Source organism: Heterodontus francisci, chromosome 8, assembly GCF_036365525.1.
Source record: "Heterodontus francisci isolate sHetFra1 chromosome 8, sHetFra1.hap1, whole genome shotgun sequence".
Classification (NCBI taxonomy): Eukaryota; Metazoa; Chordata; class Chondrichthyes; order Heterodontiformes; family Heterodontidae; genus Heterodontus; species Heterodontus francisci.
In genome coordinates this window covers 60045994-60064046 of record NC_090378.1, presented here as the reverse complement: position 1 = coordinate 60064046, position 18053 = coordinate 60045994, and the positions used below count along the sequence as shown (strand labels likewise).

The following is an 18053-nucleotide window of genomic DNA, read 5'->3' as shown; positions in this document are numbered from 1 at the left end:
AACAAATAGATTAACACTGTGAAAGGAAAAAGAATTTTATATGATCCTATTCGATAGCATAATTTCAGGCCTATACTTTAATAGATTTTCTGACGCTGTATAAAGGCAATAGGCAAATTGAAGTGCACTGCTTTGCTCATCATTTTCTTCAGTGCTGTGGTTTGAGTGTTGGTTAGTAAAGCACACAAATTTAGTGGCTTTTAAGTTGATAGGATAATGTACTTTAGCACATGAAAATAATTTGGACACTAATAGTTTTCCTCCTATTAACTTTTTCAAAATTAAGTTTCAGATTCGGGACCAGAGTTAATGATTGTAAATCCGTATCCATCTTGTAACATGCTTAATGCTGCAGCAATGGAGGAAGGTACAATTTACTTCATTTAAAGCATCTATATGTATAACTAGGAAGTTGCAAATCTCATGATATCGCTTTAGTTTGTGGCAGCCCTAAAATATAGTAAAATCATAAACCTATCAAGTTATCTTAAAGTAATTGTTTTTTAAATGTTTCTAGATGTATTTGAGCTGTGTGCAATATTTACTAACATAAGTGCATTTATTTTGGGTTTAAATTTGTTGATAGAAAATTGTGCGTAAGTCCATTTGAAAAGGAGAGTTGCAGATTTGATCAGCAACAATAAAAGTGATATCGGTAAAAGTATATTCCTGAGTAATAGAAAATTTACAGTGAAATTATTTTTGTAATTCATGCTGTACTTGTTCCTAGTTTCCTATTTAGAAAGTTCATCTCAATTTGTATTTGATATAATTTTTTCATAACTAGAAATTGTTAAATTCAAAATGTTCAAATCTTGTATACAATTTTTTTTAACTGGCATCCACAACTTTGTAATGGGAAATTTTAGTTTTGCATTAACATATATTTCAATAGACTACATAGTATATTAGTAACTTAAATTGTTTAACAGTCTTTTTAACATCTAATGTGATTAACAAATATCTAATTCATATAGATCAGTAATGTTGCTTTAAAATTGTTTTATTAACACAGACCCAATAAAATTCTGCATGCAGGAAGATGTAGGAAAAAATCATTAAAACGTTGTCTATGTTGATGACCTTTTCCTCCCCATATCAAACATCATAAAGTTTTGATTGTTAACACTTATATTCCACATAAACATCAGTCTTATCCAATCAGAATATGGGATAAAGATCCATAACACCAGAACCTTGAGCATCACATGCATTTTAATGAGATGAAGTCACTGCGATGTAATGCAGACAGGAGTGTGTTTTTCCAGTCCCACCTACTGATTCATATTCTCATCCATTACAAGTGTGTCTGGATTGCGAGGCTGAAAGATAAAGAAAAGTGGCTTTCAAGATCCCATCTAACTGAATTGCAGTTTTCTAGTCCCTCCATTAAAAATCAAAAATACATAACATCATTGCTTTGTTTTTGTTGCAGAACAAATTGTTGTTGCCCATGTACCTGCATTGCTCCCCTCAGCTGATGATAAAAAGAGAAAAGTGAAATATCCTGTAACTAAGGGGGAAATTAGGAGACGTATTATCCCTCCTGAAAAAATGTCTAAAACCGTCATTAAAAGTTACCTGAGATTAAGGAGGGATAACCGTTTTGATATTCGCCAACTTCTGGATCTGCCTGTAACTGGTTATGACCGGACTCTGCACACGTCATTTACTCGACTCTGTGAAGGAGAGGCAAAAACACTGACTGAGAATTTTCATCAGCTGAACCTTGGCTATTTTCCTGTCGATGAATGTGCCAGCACGATAGCAGAGCACGCTGCAGCTTCAGAAATATATGCAGCAAGGCAAGTGACTAATCTCTGTATTTAATTGAGAGCAACTCAAGTTAATTAGCTAATGTGAGTTGAATGTTGTTCCCGTCACAAGAAGACCTGAGTATGAATCCCAAGCTTGGCTGACTTTTGTATTCCCTTAGGAGGTGAATTTTATCAGCTATAGCTAATTCCCTTTATAGGAAAGTGTGAGAGAAAACTGTTAATGGCAGGTGGAGAAGTGGAAGTCTTCTTTGTTTCCCCTTCTTCCATTCCAGCAAAGTGCCTGCCAAGCTGCTCAAAGGTTTGCATTGAGGAGATGGCTAAGTCCTGGATCAATTTGTCCCATCAGTCAAAGCAATGGCATAAATCTAGTTTGGGAGAATCCTAATAATTATTGAAAACAGATGATTAAATGCTACAGGGGTTGATATTTGCTAAAGGGTTGACATTTGCTTCTGCAGAACTATTTTGGCCCATATTTGCTTTGAAAAGCAAATCAGCATTTTACACAACAATAAGATATTACTGATCCAGTGGGTTAGACAAACTCAACTGTGGAAAATCATGGGGAGCGAGTTTATGATTGCAGATATATGCTGCTGGCGGATGAGGCTCCAAATTGTGATTGCACTTCCATAAAATTTATCTTCATGCCTCTTAGATTGTGACAGCTTGATAATGTTTGTTTTTTTAAGCAATGTGCTGAACTTTATCTGGAAGATGTCAGAAAATATAAAAAAAAATCCTTTCAAACTATTCAGTTGTGCATGTAATCACAATCAGGCATTTCTTGTTCTTGAAAGTGAATTTCCATCATTCATAGGAATTTTTTCCTAATGATTTTTGATGAAAAGAAATATTGAGTTGTGTGCAGTTTACAATAATGTAATTTCAGAGGAGGAAATATCTTGAATATACTGCACATAAAATAGACCTGAACAACTGAGTTAAAGGGTATTTGTATGATGGAGTGAATAAGATGTTATGATTATACTTAACATCAGAACTTGATTTAATAATGACAACATTGCATCATTCTATGCAAAATGGGCCATCAGTTTCTGATGGCTGATTTCCAATTGAAATTTTATTCTGCACAAAGATGATACTTTGGGTTTCTGACCCTCCTTCCTTCCTGTCCTCATCAAATGAATGAAGTAATACAGGCAGCCAGGTTGTCTAATTTTAATCTATTTCAAGTGAAACATTTTTAAAAATTATATTAAAATACTGGTTATCAATTGTTATTTTAAGTCCGATTTATAATATGCTATCTGGTATTTTTGTCTGGACAGTCTGCTTGGTTTCACGTGAAATTTGTGATTGGTTCAGTACAGATTTATGTCTGAACTTTCTGATTGGATAGTTTTCACAGTAGAAATACTTGGTACTATGGAAACTTGAGATGTATATCCCAGCAAACATGTAGTAAGAAAAAAAGTAAGTTTTAACTCAGACTGCATAATTCCTTTCAGAAAGCTGGTGACACTTCTGTGGCAACCATGAAATAATTTTGCCTAATATTTGTATTGTCTTCCTCGATTTGTGTCAGGGTTTAGAGGGGTTAAAAATCAACATCACTGACTGAAATCATGTTCCTGCTTAACTTCGTACAATATTGTGAACATTTTGGCAGGTAGTTTGTCTGAAGGAGGAACAGCTATTCAAATCAAATAGAAGGATGGGATTTGTCTAGATATGTGTCTGAATGGCAGCTTTTGTTTGGGCCTTTACAGGAGTGACCAGCTCTGCAGTACCAGAGAGAATATCTAAGACAAACTTGTAACTGGCTCATATCACAAAATTTGCAATCTCGCCCTCAGTTTTTAAGGATGGCTTGTGTGGGAAGTTGAAAAATTCATACTGATGCATATGGGGTGTTTTTCTGAGGTAGAGGTGAGTGGAGAGCATTTTACCCTTAATCTAGCCATCTAACCTTAGTTCCTAATGCTGATGTTGGGTACCCAAAACAGAAAAAGTACTGTTCCTCCCACATTGATACGTTATTTTGATAACTTTAAAAAAAAGTATTTAATTTTAAAGAATAAAGGGAATACAAAAAGGTCAGTCCTGGAACTGTTCTTGTCATCTCATAAATAACTGAATTTTCATAACCTCTCATTAGATCTTTTGTTTCTTTTAAGTAGATTTGTACACCTTGGGAGTAAACGCTGATGTCATTCAGGTTGCAACAACTTTAGCAAAGATTTGGACTCATTCTAACTTCATTGTAAACTAGTTAGGTATTTATAAACAAAAAATATTTAATTGCTGAGGGAATGAGGAAATGGCAGAGGCATTGAACAAATATTTTGTGTGTCTTCCCAGTAGAAGATACAAGTTCCATACCAGAAATAGGCAGTAACCTAGGGGCTAAAAAGAGGGAGGAAATTGAGGATGTTGATGTCAGGCGAGAAAAAGTATTGGAGAAACTTGAGGGACCAAAATCTGACAAGTCCCCGGGACCACACAGCCTACATCTTGGGGTTCTAAAAGAGATAGCTGCAGAGATAGTGGATGCGCTGGCTATGATTTTCCAGAATTCCTTAGATTCAGGAATGGTCCTGTCAGATTGGAAGTTGGTAAATGTTGTGCTGCTTTTCAAGAAAGGAGGTAGAGAGAAAACGGAACTATAGGCCAGTTAACCTAACATCAGTTGTTGGGAAGATGCTGGAAACTATTATTAAAGAAGTCTTAACATTGCACTTTGAAAAGCAAAATATGAATAGTAAAACCATGCTGACTTGTTCTAAAGGGAGATCCTGTTTGACAAATTTGTTGGTTTATTTGAGGATGTAACTAGTTGGGTAAATAAAGGGGAACCAGTAGATGTAATATACCTGGATTTTCAAAATGCATTCGATAAGATGCCACATAAAAGATCAATAGGGAAGATAAGGGCTTATGGTGTTGGGGGTAATATATTAGCGTGGATAGAGGATTAGTTAACAGACAGGAAGCTGAGAGTAGGCATAAATAGGGCATTTTCAAGTTGGCAGGCAGTGTGAATAGTGAGGTGCCGCAAGGATCAGTGCTGGGGTCTCAGCTATTTATACACTATGTTAATGACTTGGATGAAGAGACAGAGAGTAATGTCTCTAAGTTTGCTGATGATACAAAGCTTGGTGGAAAGGTAAGCTGCAGGGAGGACGTAGAGAGGCTGCAAAGAGATATAGACAGGTTAAGTGAGTGGGCAACAAGATGGCAAATGGAGTATAATGTAGGGAAGCGTGAAGTTGTTCACTTTGGTTGTAAAAATAGAAAAGCAGAATATTTTTTAAAAGGTGTGAAACTCTGGTAAGTGTTGATGTTCAGAGAGACTTGGGGGTACTCGTATAAGGAACGCACAAAGTTAACATGCAGGTGCAGCAGGCTATTAGGAAGGCAAATGGCATGTTGAACATTATTGCAAGGGGATTCGAGTACAGGAATAAAGAAGTCTTACTCAAATTGTGCAGGGCTTTGATGAGACCTCACCTGGAATAATGTGTGCAGTTTTGGTCTCCACATTTAAGAAAGGTGATACTTGCACTGGAGACAGTGCAGCGAAGATTTACTGGGATGAGGGGGTTGTCCTATGTTAGGCTGAGTAAATTGGGCCTATATTCTCTGGCGTTTAGAAGAATGAGAGGTGATCTAATTGAGAGATACAAGATTCTGAAGGGCTTGATAGGGTAGAAGCTGAGAGATTGTCCCCATTGGTCAGGGAATCTAGAACACTGGGACACTGTCTCAGGATACGGGGTCAATCATTCAGGACTGAGATGAGGAGAAATTACTTCACTCAAAGGGTTGTGAATCTTTGGAATTCTCTACCCCAGAGGGTTGTGGATGCTCTATCATTGAATACATTTAAGGCTGGGATAGATAGATAGATTTTTGGTCTCGCAGTGAATCGAGGGATATGGAGAGCGGGAAGGAAAGTGGAATTGAAGCCAAGATCAGCCATGATCGTATTGAATGGCTGAGCAGGCTCGATGGGCTATATGGTCTACTTCTGCTCCTATTTCTTGTGTTCTTGTAGTTTCTATCTGTTGTAGCTATGTCACAGCTTTACTTCTAAATTCAAATGCAAAGTAGAACAAAACTTTGAGTGCGTTTTTCATATTTTTCAGTTTGCAGGCACAGTTCCAGGTCTGTGTATTTCCATTCTGTCAAGTTTGCGCTATCTTTTAAATGATTTACCAGTCCTCATTATCCAAAATTGTTTGCATAAGGCAATCTTTGTCAGAAGTGTAGACTTTTCCAGTTCACTTTTTGGATTCTTAAACCATTCTAATATTCTTAAACATGACACTTATCCTACTAAATATCTATAATTTTGTTTAAGATTAATAGTTGTACTATTGATTATCTCTCTTTTGTCCCTTTATTAGTATTTCATATTTTGGAGATCGTGTGGGAGCACACATTTTATGTAAAGCTCTTCCTTATGTGATGTTACAGTTTGCTCCAGAAACGCTTCAAACAATAAATTGGGACTGTACTCCTTGCCGATAATAGAACAAAACTTCATAATGTCACGAGGACCCTTGAACAAAATATCTGCACTTGGTCCATATCTAACCAACATGTCAAAAGGACCAACTGAAAGACACATATCTCATTTTATGATATTAATTGTCACAAGATTGATATTTGGACATTTTAAAGTAGTTTTGATATACCTGGAATCCTTCAGTTTATACTGTTAGTGATCATTATAAAATGGATACTTGTTTTACACCGTTAACTGCTGGCTCTCTACATTCCTCAGTACTTTCTAATCAGCATTGTTCAGATCAGCACATTATCTGATTGGTGGAGGGTTATTACAATCCTTCTGTAATGAGAGAACGACTAGGAAGTTACTGATTCTCCATATAATTATACTACTCAATAGCAGGATTTATGCTAGCTCCCTGATCATCTTGTTTTCTGTTTTGATTGTTTATGGTATTGGAAAATTGAGAACTGAAAGTATCACTATAATAGAGTATCGTAAAAGTAAGACATTAATGAATTTGCCTCTAGTGGCATGGAACAGGTTAGATGTGTCAACACAAAAACAAAATACTGCAGATGCTGGAAATCTGAAATAAAAAAAAGAAAATGCTGGAAATACTCAGCAGGTCTGGCAACATCTGTGGAGAGAGAAACCGAGTTAACATTTCAGGTCTGTGACCTCTGAAAGGTTACAGACCTGAAACATTAACCTAGATGTGTCAACACATAACTAGAAATGGGGTGTACGACGGAATGTTACATCCAGGTGAGAATTGTGTCTAGGGGTCCCTCTCAGCCTTCACCTGGTCTTACTGTAACAGGGTTTAATTTTAAACACACTGTGTTGTGAGCTCCCTCTTGGTGAATCCTTGTTCACTGCTTTCCAATTATAAGGCAGAGAAATGAGCACAAAATGGGCTTTCTTGAGTTTAAAGAAGAAAGGTGAAACTTATTAAACTTAAACTCTAATTCGGTTAACACATACGGATACACGACATGCCCACGCTGGCATGCATATGCGATACACACATGCAAATAAAGACAGAAAAGAGCAGAAGAAAAGATAAAGTGGTAAAGTTTAAGGCAATTTCTGAGGAGGGCTTTTTGTTACTTTGCTTTGAGCTCGCTGTAGAGTCCTTTTGTTCAAGGTATGGTCTTGCTTTTTGTTGGGCCCCAGTATTCTTTTTAAACCTTGTTCACTGTAGGAGACTTTTCTCTCTTGGGGTTCATGTGTCTTCAGTGGGTTTTTGGAGTTCCGTGAGAAAGAGATGGGAGCAGACAGGAGAGGCTCTTTTCAGTCCAGGAGCCAAGAGCATTCTGTCTTCAAACACTGTTTCTCCAATTTAAAACTCTTAGTTCAAACTCTGCAGCAGCCAGTTAGTCATGTGACTAAACTGGTCTGACCACGTCTGTTCTGTGTTTTGGGAGCCAGGGATAGCTGCTTTGTTCCAACACTGTGTGCTAGTAATATGCAAAAATGTCCTTCCAGTCAGGGGGCTTGGCAATACCTTGTATCAGGTCTTCTCTTCTTCCCAGCAACAATTTGAAATTTAATGTCCATGTGGCAAAATTAATATGCCTCATTCTTGGCTGTTGGGGGCCTGCATGACTAGAAGATTTCAGATAAACCCCATTATAGGAAGCATATTAGAACTATGATAAAGGGTGCAGCAGGGAATTTATAGGATTATGCCAGGAATGAGATTACTATTATGAAAGTCTTGAGAACTTGGGGCTTCCTAACTGGATCAAAGAATGTTAAAGGATATAATATGTTATCAAAATACTGGAAGATTTTCTCGTGGTGAATCATATCCGATTGTTTCTGCTGGTTGTCAAATTGGTAATAGGGAAGTATAGACTGAAATTGTCTCTGGAGAAACAAAGGGGAAGTTTGAATTTTTTTTAATAGAGGACCATTAAGACACAAACTGCTTTCCTACAAGTGGCTATTGTGGCAGGAACAATAACACCATTTAAAGCATAAGTGGATAGTTATTTATAAAGGAAGAATGTAAAAGAATACAGGGAAATAAGATTGAGTAGATGGCTGCAGTTGGAAAGGGAGCACTGACAAAGTCACAATGGGCTACACGTGATTTTTACTTATAGCTCTGTTGCTGTAGCGTGCGGAATAGCGAGCTAGATGTTAAATGCTGAACCATTCCCCAGTGGATCAGCAGGTGACCTATACTAGTAAGAACATAGGAGCAGGAGTAGGCCATTCAGCCCATCAAGCCTGCCTCGCCGTTCAATATGATCATCGCTGATCATCCACTTCAATTCCTTTTTCCCACACTATCCTCATATCCCTTTCAGTCATCTGCATTTAGAAACCTGCCAATTTCTGCTTTAAACATACTCAATGACTGAGCTTCCACAGCCTTCTTGGATAGAGAATTCCAAAGATTCACAACCCTCTGAGTAAAGAAATTTCTCCTCATTTCTGTCCTAAGTGGCTCCCCCTTATTTTGAAATTGTGTCCCCTGGTTCTAGACTCCCCAGCCAGGTAAAACATCTTAGCTGCATCTACTCTGTCTATCCCTTTAAGTATTTTGTAGGTTTCAATGAGATCACCTCTCATTTTTTGAAATTCCAGAGAATACAGGCCCAGTTTCCCCAATCTCTCTTCTTAGGACAGTCCCACCATCCCAGGAACAAGTCTAGCGAACCTTCGTTGCACTCCCTCTATGGCAATATTATCCTTCCTAAGGTAAGAGGACCAAAACTGCACACAGTACTCCCAAGTGTTGTCTAACCAAGGCTCTATACAATTGAAGCAAGACTTCACTACTCCTGTGCTCAAATCTTCTGTGATAAAAGCTAACATACAGAGACAGGATTTATAATCATCTTGAAAAGAATACGTTCATTAGCGATAGTCAACACGGTTTTGTGACGGGTAGGTCGTGCCTCACAAACCTTATTGAGTTTTTCGAGAAGGTGATCAAACAGGTGGATGAGGGTAAAGCAGTGGATGTGGTGTATATGGATTTCAGTAAGGCGTTTGATAAGGTTCCCCACGGTAGGCTATTGCAGAAAATACGCAAGTATGGGGTTGAAGGTGATTTAGAGCTTTGGATCAGAAATTGGCTAGCTGAAAGAAGACAGAGGGTGGTGGTTGATGGCAAATGTTCATCCTGGAGTTTAGTTACTAGTGGTGTACCGCAAGGATCTGTTTTGGGGCCACTGCTGTTTGTCATTTTTATACATGACCTGGAAGAGGGTGTAGAAGGGTGGGTTAGTAAATTTGCAGATGACACGAAGGTCGGTGGAGTTGTGGATAGTGCCGAAGGATGTTGTAGGCTACAGAGGGACATAGATAGGCTGCAGAGCTGGGCTGAGAGATGGCAAATGGAGTTTAATGCGGAAAAGTGCGAGGTGATTCACTTTGGAAGGAGTAACAGGAATGCAGAGTACTGGGCTAATGGGAAGAGTCTTGGTAGTGTAGATGAACAGAGAGATCTTGGTGTCCAGGTGCATAAATCCCTGAAGGTTGCTACCCAGGTTAATAGGGCTGTTAAGAAGGCATATGGTGTGTTAGCTTTTATTAGTAGGGGGATCGAGTTTCGGAGCCACGAGGTCATGCTGCAGCTGTACAAAACTCTGGTGAGACCGCACCTGGAGTATTGCGTGCAGTTCTGGTCACCGCATTATAGGAAGGATGTGGAAGCTGTGGAAAGGGTACAGAGGAGATTTACTAGGATGTTGCCTGGTATGGAGGGAAGGTCTTACGAGGAAAGGCTGAGGGACTTGAGGTTGTTTTCATTGGAGAGAAGGAGGAGGAGAGGTGACTTAATAGAGACATATAAGATAATCAGAGGGTTAGATAGGGTGGATAGTGAGCGTCTTTTTCCTCGGATGGTGATGGCAAACACGAGGGTACATAGCTTCAAGTTGAGGGGTGATAGATATAGGACAGATGTCAGAGGTAGTTTCTTTACTCAGAGAGTAGTAAGGGCGTGGAACACCCTGCCTGCAGCAGTAGTAGACTCGCCAACTTTAAGGGCATTTAAGTGGTCATTGGATAGACATATGGATGAAAATGGAATAGTGTAGGTCAGATGGTTTCACAGGTCGGCGCAACATCGAGGAACTGCGCTGTAATGTTCTAATTCTAATACCATTAGCCTTCCTATTGCTTGCTGCACCTGCATGTTAGCTTTCAGTGACTTATTGACAAGGACACCCAGGTCCCTTTGTACATCTACATTTTCTAATCTGTTGCCATTTAAGAAATACTCTGCACGTCTGTTCCTCCTACCAAAACGGATAACCTCACATTTTTTCACATTATGTTCCATCTGCCACATTCCTGCCCACTCACTAAGTCGGTCCAAATCCCCTTGAAGCCTCTTTGCATCTTCCTCACAACACACAATCCCACCTAGTGTTGTGTCATCTGCGAACTTGGAAATACTACATTTGGTCCCCACGTCCCAATCATTGACATATATTGTGAACAGCAGGAGCCCAAGCACTGATCCCTGTGGTACCCCATTAGTCACTGCCTGCCAATGTGAGAATGACCCGTTTATTCCTACTCTCTGCTTTCTGCCTGTTAACCAATTCTTAATCCATGCCAGTATATTATCTCCTCTCCCATTTGCTTTAATTTTTCTAAACAACCTCCTGGAGGGTACTTTGTCAAAAGCCTTCTGAACATCCAAGTATACCATGTCCACCAACTCCCGTTTATCAATTATGTTAGTAACATCCTTAAAAAACTTGGAACAGGTTCGTCAAACATGATTTCCCACTCATAAATCCATGTTGACTATGTCCAATCGGATCATTATTATCCAAGTGTCCATTTATCACATCCTTCAGAATAGATTCTGGCATTTTCCCAACTACTGATGTAAAGTTAACAGGTTTGTAATTCCCTGTCTTCTTCTCTCCCTCCCTTCTTAAATAGTGGGGTGACATTTGCTACCTTCCAATGTGCAGGAAGCACTCCAGAATCTATAGAATTTTGGAAGATGATGACCAATGCATCCACTATCTCCATAGCTACCTCTTTCAACACTCTGGGATGCAGAATATCAGGTCCTGGTGACTTATCAACTTTCAGCCCCATCTATTTCTCCTATGCAAACTTCTTGCTAATGTAATGCAGACTCCCACCTGCCAAGAATGAGGCATATTAATTTTGTCATATGAACATTGATTTTTAACTGTTGCTGGAGTGAGGAAATGACTTGTTAAACAGATCAGCCATGGCTGGAAAAAACATTTACGTACTAACAGACAAAGGACCATTCCCTGAAACATTCAACCCACGGTGGACTTTGATCACCAGACATTGAAGGTGAGGAAGCTAAGATGGCCGAATCCATAAACCGATGTGGGCAAACCAGCTAGCTACATGACTAACCTGCTGGGCAACCTGAGTTTTTTTTGAGCTGTACAGACAGTTTGAGAGAAAAAGACTGTTTGCTCCTGAACTGAGACGACCTCTCCTGTCAGTTCCCATCTCTTTCTCATGGAACTCCAAATCCATGGAAGATGTGAACCACGAGAGAAAAGTCTCCTACATCGAACAAGGTTTAAGAATACTGAGCCCCAAAGAAAAGCAAGACCTACATGCAATCAAGGACTCTACAGTAAGCTCGAAGAACTGTAACCAAAACCATCTTCAGATATTGCCTGAAACGTTTCCACTTTACTTTTTTCTGCTCTTTCTGTCTCTTTTTTTTGCATGTGCGTATCGCGTATGCATGCTCGTGTTGGCGCGTCGTGTATCCGTAGGTGTTAACCAAATTAGAGTTTAAGTTTAATAAAGTTCAACCATTCTTCTTTAAACCTAAGAAAACCTGTTTGGCTTGTTCCTTTGCCTTATAGTTGGAAAGCAGTGAACAAGGATTCACCAAGGGGGAGCGAAAAACACTGTTCAAAATTAAACCCTGTTACGGTAAGACCAGGTGAAGACTGAGCGGGAACCCTAGGCCCCTTTCTTACCTGTTCGTAACATAATACTAATTTCCTTCAATTCCTCATTCACCCTAATCCCTGGGATCTCTAATTCTGGGAGATTTCTTGTATCTTCCTCAGCGAAGACCGACACAAAGTAATCATTTAGCTTCTCTGCCATTTCTCTATTCCCTATTATAAATGCATTATTAACATTATGCGCTAGTATGCACACACCTGAAGATTAGATTGGGCGCTATCAACCTTTCGAGTTGTTGACAGTAAGTTTGAGGAGTTGAGCCATAGTTGTAAAAAAAATCCATTATTCAAATAAAAGCTTTGCAACAGTAGCAAACCACCAAGGCAGAGAGGACCAGAGCCGTTGACCCAAGATTTTTGGCTGCATTTCAGCAAGGCATATTGACCCAGAGCCTGTTTTCAGGGTAGGGAAGTACACTGTGACTTTCTAGTGGTAGGTTGCTCTCAAGGTTTTATGAGATTTCAAAAGATTAATTATTTGGCTAACCTATTCCATATAATTCTACCTCTGTTGTAAAAGCTTTTGAAGTTTTCCACTCTGGAGTCACTCCCAAGCAACACCCATTTGTAGCTGATGCGGCAGGCAGGTAACTCATTACTAAATGTCCACCAGTGTCACTCTGAAATTAGGTACCAGAACATATGGAAAAGCAACCTGTGAACAACCCTCCTTCCAATCTTTCCTCTCTTGCTACTGGAATGCTCTTGGCTTTTATTCATAATTTCTCCACACCAATGTAGCTTTTTTATTATTCTTTCATGGGATGTGGGCATCACCAGCATTTGTTGCCCATCTTTAATTGACCTTGACAACTGAATGGCTTGCTAGGCCATTTCAGAGGGCACTTAAGAGTCAGCCACATTGCTGTGGGCCTGGAGTCACGTGTAGGCCAGACCAGGTAAGGACAGCAGATTTCCTTCCCTAAAGGACATTAGTGAACCAGATGACAATCTATGATAGTTTCATGGCACCATTATTGAAACTAGCTTTCAATTCCAGATTATCAATTAATTGAATTTATTAAATTTAAATTCCACCAACTGCCATGGTGGAATCTGAACCTTTGTCCCCAGGGCATTAGCCTGGGCCTCTGGATTACTAGGTCAGTGACATTATCACTACACCACTGTCTCACCGAATCACAAGAACAAATAAATGTCCAATTGTTTCAGAGTAAACTATATCACTTAGAAAGATGAAAAGAAATGTGTAAATGCTGGAAATCTGAAATAGAAAATTCTGGAAATGTACTGCAGTTTGGTTGGAAAGTGAATGAGAAGGACACATAGTTGGGACCATTTTTTATTTCAAAGGCACCATCATTGGAACAGCGGGCTCACACATCATATTTCACCTCTGTGACCTGGTCATCAATCCAGTGAATCTACTAGGTAGAAAATCTTGCCTGCCTCCTGGTCCTGTGTGAAGTGAGTTTCATCAGTCTCAGCCCAGCTCTGCTTGGGCACTGGGCTACAACACTGCTGCTAATTTAGCATCATATTGGCTGTATCGTTCGGGCTAAAAGTATGGCTGGTGTGGGTAGTAGGGAATGGTTGTAAGTAGAATTACATAAAAGTTACAACATGGAAGCAGCTGTTCAGCTCAGAGAGTCTATGTTTATGTTATCTTCCAAACCAGCAACAGTCCTAACCCGTCTGTAGCAGGACCTGCTCTTCAGCAGTAGGACTTGTTCCTTTGAGGCAGGAGTTAAAGGCATATTATTGAGGTAGATCAAGAGAATTGGGGTAAAGAGGCCCTGTGAGATGGCAGTTAAGTTTGAGGTTGTGTTTATACAAAGAGTTTGAGGGAACATAGGAGGGCTGTGAATTCCAGCAAAGGCATGGTGAGTTGAGATGGAAATTGAAATTCCAAAGCTGAAGAGTCACTCAGTGCAGAGGCTGACTGAGGAAAGGAGGATGGATATCTCTGGGAGAAACTTGAGACAGTGTTTGGGGGAGTGGGCGGGAAGAAGGATTTTAAAGCAGAAACAAGATCAGAAGGGAAATGGAGCAAAGAGAAGGTGTGATTTGGTGATTGTATACCAGAGGTTTGGCCTGAGTTAATGATGGAAAGTTTAGTCAGGTAGTAAGGGTTTTAATCAAAGCCATGCTGTCGATGTATTCATCCAAAATAAGGTTGTGCGTGGCAAGGGCTTTTATTTGCAAATGAACAGACTTGCTGTAGGGAAATGCGGAGAGGAGCAGTGATTGTTGATCTGCTAGCAGAGTCCAAGAAGGCCTTGGTAGGTTGAGCATAGAAAGGAGGTTTGCAAGATCAACCATCAACGGATGTGCTGAGTAGAAATGAGGAAGAAGGAGCAATTGGAGTTGCTGCTCATATGAAGGTTCAGCAAGTGTCTTGATGCTTTCTCACCTCAGGAGGATGCCACAGGGTGTAGCTGTTGGATTATCCAAGGGGTAGTTAAAGCCTAGGATGGCAGTAAGAGTAGAAAGACAATGGAGTAGTGATGTGTTGGGATACTACCCAAGAAAGGTGGCATGACTGGGTGACAGGAGGGAAGGAAACAGGAAATAAAAGGTAGAGAGCAGCCAAGTGAAAAAATATAGGGAAATAAATTATCTTTGTTCTGGAGCGACAGCTAAACTGCATGTGAATAGGCATGGTGGGAATTCAGGTTACATAAGCATGGCAGTGATAGGAGAGACATGTCCTACTTCGAAACAGAGGACATAAGGAGAGTCCAGAGTTAAAGTCTGACAGATGAATGTGGGATGAAGTTGACTTGAGGTCAGCTTGGACCATCAACAAGCCAATGCCCAGCTTCAGAGATAGTTTAGAAAGGAAGTGAATCCAGGAAATGTTTGAGGATTGGACATGTAACCAGGAGAGAGTTAGTAGAGGTGTTCAAAGTTATGAACTGTTTTGATAGAATAAATAAGGAGAAATAGCTTCCATTGGCTGGATGGTCTGTAACTATAGGATACAGATTTAAGATAATTGGCAAAAGAACTGAGGTGGGGTGGGGCAGAAATGAGTTTTGTTTTATACAGCAAGTTATGATCTGAAATGCACTGTCTGAAAGGGTGGTGGAACAGATTCAGAAACTTTCAAAAAGCAATTGGATATGTACTTGAAAAGCGAATGTTTCCAGGGCTGTGGGGAGAGGGCAGCGGAGTGAAATTAATTAAATAGCTATTTCAAAGAGCCAAATGGGCACAATGAGCTCCTCCTGTGCTGCATGATTCTATGAAATGAGAGGCAAATGTTTCATTCTACTGTACTGACATGTCTCACCTCAATGAGCACAAAGCGTTACCAAAAAAAAATATTTCCGTCAGCTGTTTATTTCATCTGAGCTTGATTCCTTGACTTGGTTACATTAAGTTTTTTTTTTAAAACAGTATTTGACTTGGTGAAACATTGCTAATGTTTCTCAGTTTATTTATTCCTCACTTCCTTCCTTTTCCCTCTCCATTTAAGATGCTTAATATAGATTTGGCATCTTTTAGATGATGAATGATAATTAACAAATACATATTCTAAGAATGGTGAAAACTACATTCAGAAGGCAGAAATATCAAAAATCTAAATTCATGAAATGTATCAATTTGTCTTTTTTCAGTTGGTTCTATTTTGACTGCTTTTTAAAAACATAAGCATAAACATTGTCTGTCTTTGTCATCTGGAGCTGTGTTTATTTCATTAACTTTTGCATTCATATTTTTTCTTGAAACTTTAGAAGGATATAACTTTCACATGAACTGTGGTTGAAAGTTCTAGGAAATGCTATTTGTAATCTGATGCTTATTTTACAGAATTGTATCTATAAAGGTCTCATGTAGGCTTACCAAGTTCTTTTATTTTCTCCAGAAAGGTGATTGAAGATCTTGACTCAATCATGGACAGTTTTATGTGGCAGGAACATCCATATAATTTAATCACACATGGATTTGGTCCTCAGAACATCAAGGTAGTTTTGGACTTGGTAAAACTACTTCTGCGAGAATCACTACGAAAAACCTCATCCTGATGCAGACAAACTAGATCACTGGAATTTGTAGTTTTTTTTTTAAAGTCAAAGATGTAATAGTGGGAATTATTGTTTTTAGTCTGTTTACCCTATATGTAACTAGCTTTGTAAGAATATTTACAGAAATGTTGTTTTATAATATGTCACTAATATACAGTAGCCCCTCTCTATAATGCTGTCTGTGGGACCTTTATGTACAAATTGGACTATAGTGTGGGAAAAGAGGAAGGCATCGTGAGTTTTATGTTACAGGATTAGAAAAGATTATGTATATATTAGAGTTGTAGTGAGTGGCTACTGTACTTCAAAATAAAATGTACATTTCAAAAAAAAGTGGTAAAATGTGAAATATTTACATGAATCAAATGAACTATATGCTGTTAAGTGACAACAAAGAAAATATCTAAACATTGTTTAATTTACCATTTTGAATTTTGTTGTTTACAATTGTGATTTATTGTAAAAGTGTTTTACAGGACAGCTAACGAGCACCTTGTCCCAGATTGTGAAAAATTAATTTCTGTTTACTGCGGTGTAAATTAGCATGGAAAAGATTGAAACGGACTAGAAAGAAACCTGTTTAGTTCATAGTCATTCTGGATTGCATCCAATGCCACAATAATTTGTTAATGAAATCAATATATCAATAGGTGTCTCCTCCTCATCATGGATGTGCAATCCTCTACATCTCTATCACCCAGCAGGACGGCCTGAGGGGCCATTGCTGCTTCTCTGAACAGAGGCTTAACCAATCCGCACCCAGTGCCACCCTCCTCTGCCTGGCTACACTTGTTCACACGTTGAACAACTCCTCTGACTCCATTCACTTATTCCAAATAAAAGGCGTTGCTATCTGAACCCATATCGGTCCTAGGTTTGCCTGCTTTTATTCGGATATGTGAAACAATCTTTGTTCCAGTCCTACTTGGGTCCCTTCCCTCACCTCCTTTTATAATTATAGAATGGTTGCAGCACAGGAGGCCATTCGGCCTGTTGTGTCCATGCCGACCCTCTGCAAGAGCAACACATCTAGTCCCAGTCCCCTGCCTTTTCCCCATAGCTCTCCAAATTCTTTTCTCTTCAGATAATTATCCTATTCTCTTTTTAAGGCCTCGATTGAATCTGCTTCCACCACATACTCGGGCAGTGCATTCCAGATCCTAACCATTTAATGCGTATAAAGTTTTTCCTCATGTCGCTGTTGCTTCTTTTGCTAATCACCTTAAATCGGTATCCTCTGATTCTGAATTCTTCTAATGAGAACAATTTCTCCCTATCTACACTGTCCAGACACCTCCATGATTTTGAACACATCTATCAAATCTTCTCCAGGAAGAACATCCCCAGCTTCTCCAACCTATCCACGAGCTGAAGTTCCTCATCCCTGGAACCATTCTCATGAATCTTTTCTGCCCCCTCTAATGCCTTTAAATCATTCCTACAGTGTGATTGGTGTTGTTTCCTGCTCTTGCCCCAAACTGGAAATTTTCTTAAACATTGTTTCCAATTTCCACCTTTCCCTTGCCTTCACGTGGTCCGTCTGTGACTCTTCCCTTTTGTTCCTCAACTTCTCTGTCTCCATTTCTGGGGATAGGCTATTGACCAATATTAACTATAAGCCCACTGTCCCACAGCTACCTTCAATGCACTTGCTTGCACCCTGCTTCCTATATGGGCTATATAACTTTCTCCCAGTTTGTCGCATCTGTTTGGATAAGGCCAACTTTCATACCAGTGCTTCCCCTATGTAGTCCTTTTGCCCACAACTGAGGATCCCACCCCATCATGGTTGATAGAGCCCTTGACCATGTCCATTTCCTGCACTTCTGCTCTTGTCCCTTCCCCTCCC

At 39.4% G+C, this 18053-nt stretch overlaps 1 protein-coding gene across 6 annotated transcripts in view; it reads left to right on the top strand.

The window, feature by feature from the left end:
* LOC137372851 (uncharacterized) overlaps window positions 1–17020 on the top strand; it is a 37334-nt gene extending 20314 nt beyond the window's left edge. For 3 of the 6 annotated variants that reach the window (XM_068037208.1, XM_068037207.1, XM_068037210.1), the window contains 3 exons: window positions 287–367; window positions 1436–1805; window positions 16045–17020. In XM_068037208.1, the coding sequence (XP_067893309.1) occupies window positions 287–367; window positions 1436–1805; window positions 16045–16204 (611 nt within the window). In that variant the 3' untranslated portion in view covers window positions 16205–17020. Of the gene's footprint in view, window positions 1–286; window positions 368–1435; window positions 1806–3511; window positions 3672–6151; window positions 6463–16044 lie in introns of those variants that run through there. The other 3 variants (XR_010975510.1, XM_068037212.1, XM_068037209.1) reach the window with 3 other exon arrangements.
* The last annotated feature ends 1033 nt before the right edge of the window (window positions 17021–18053 follow it).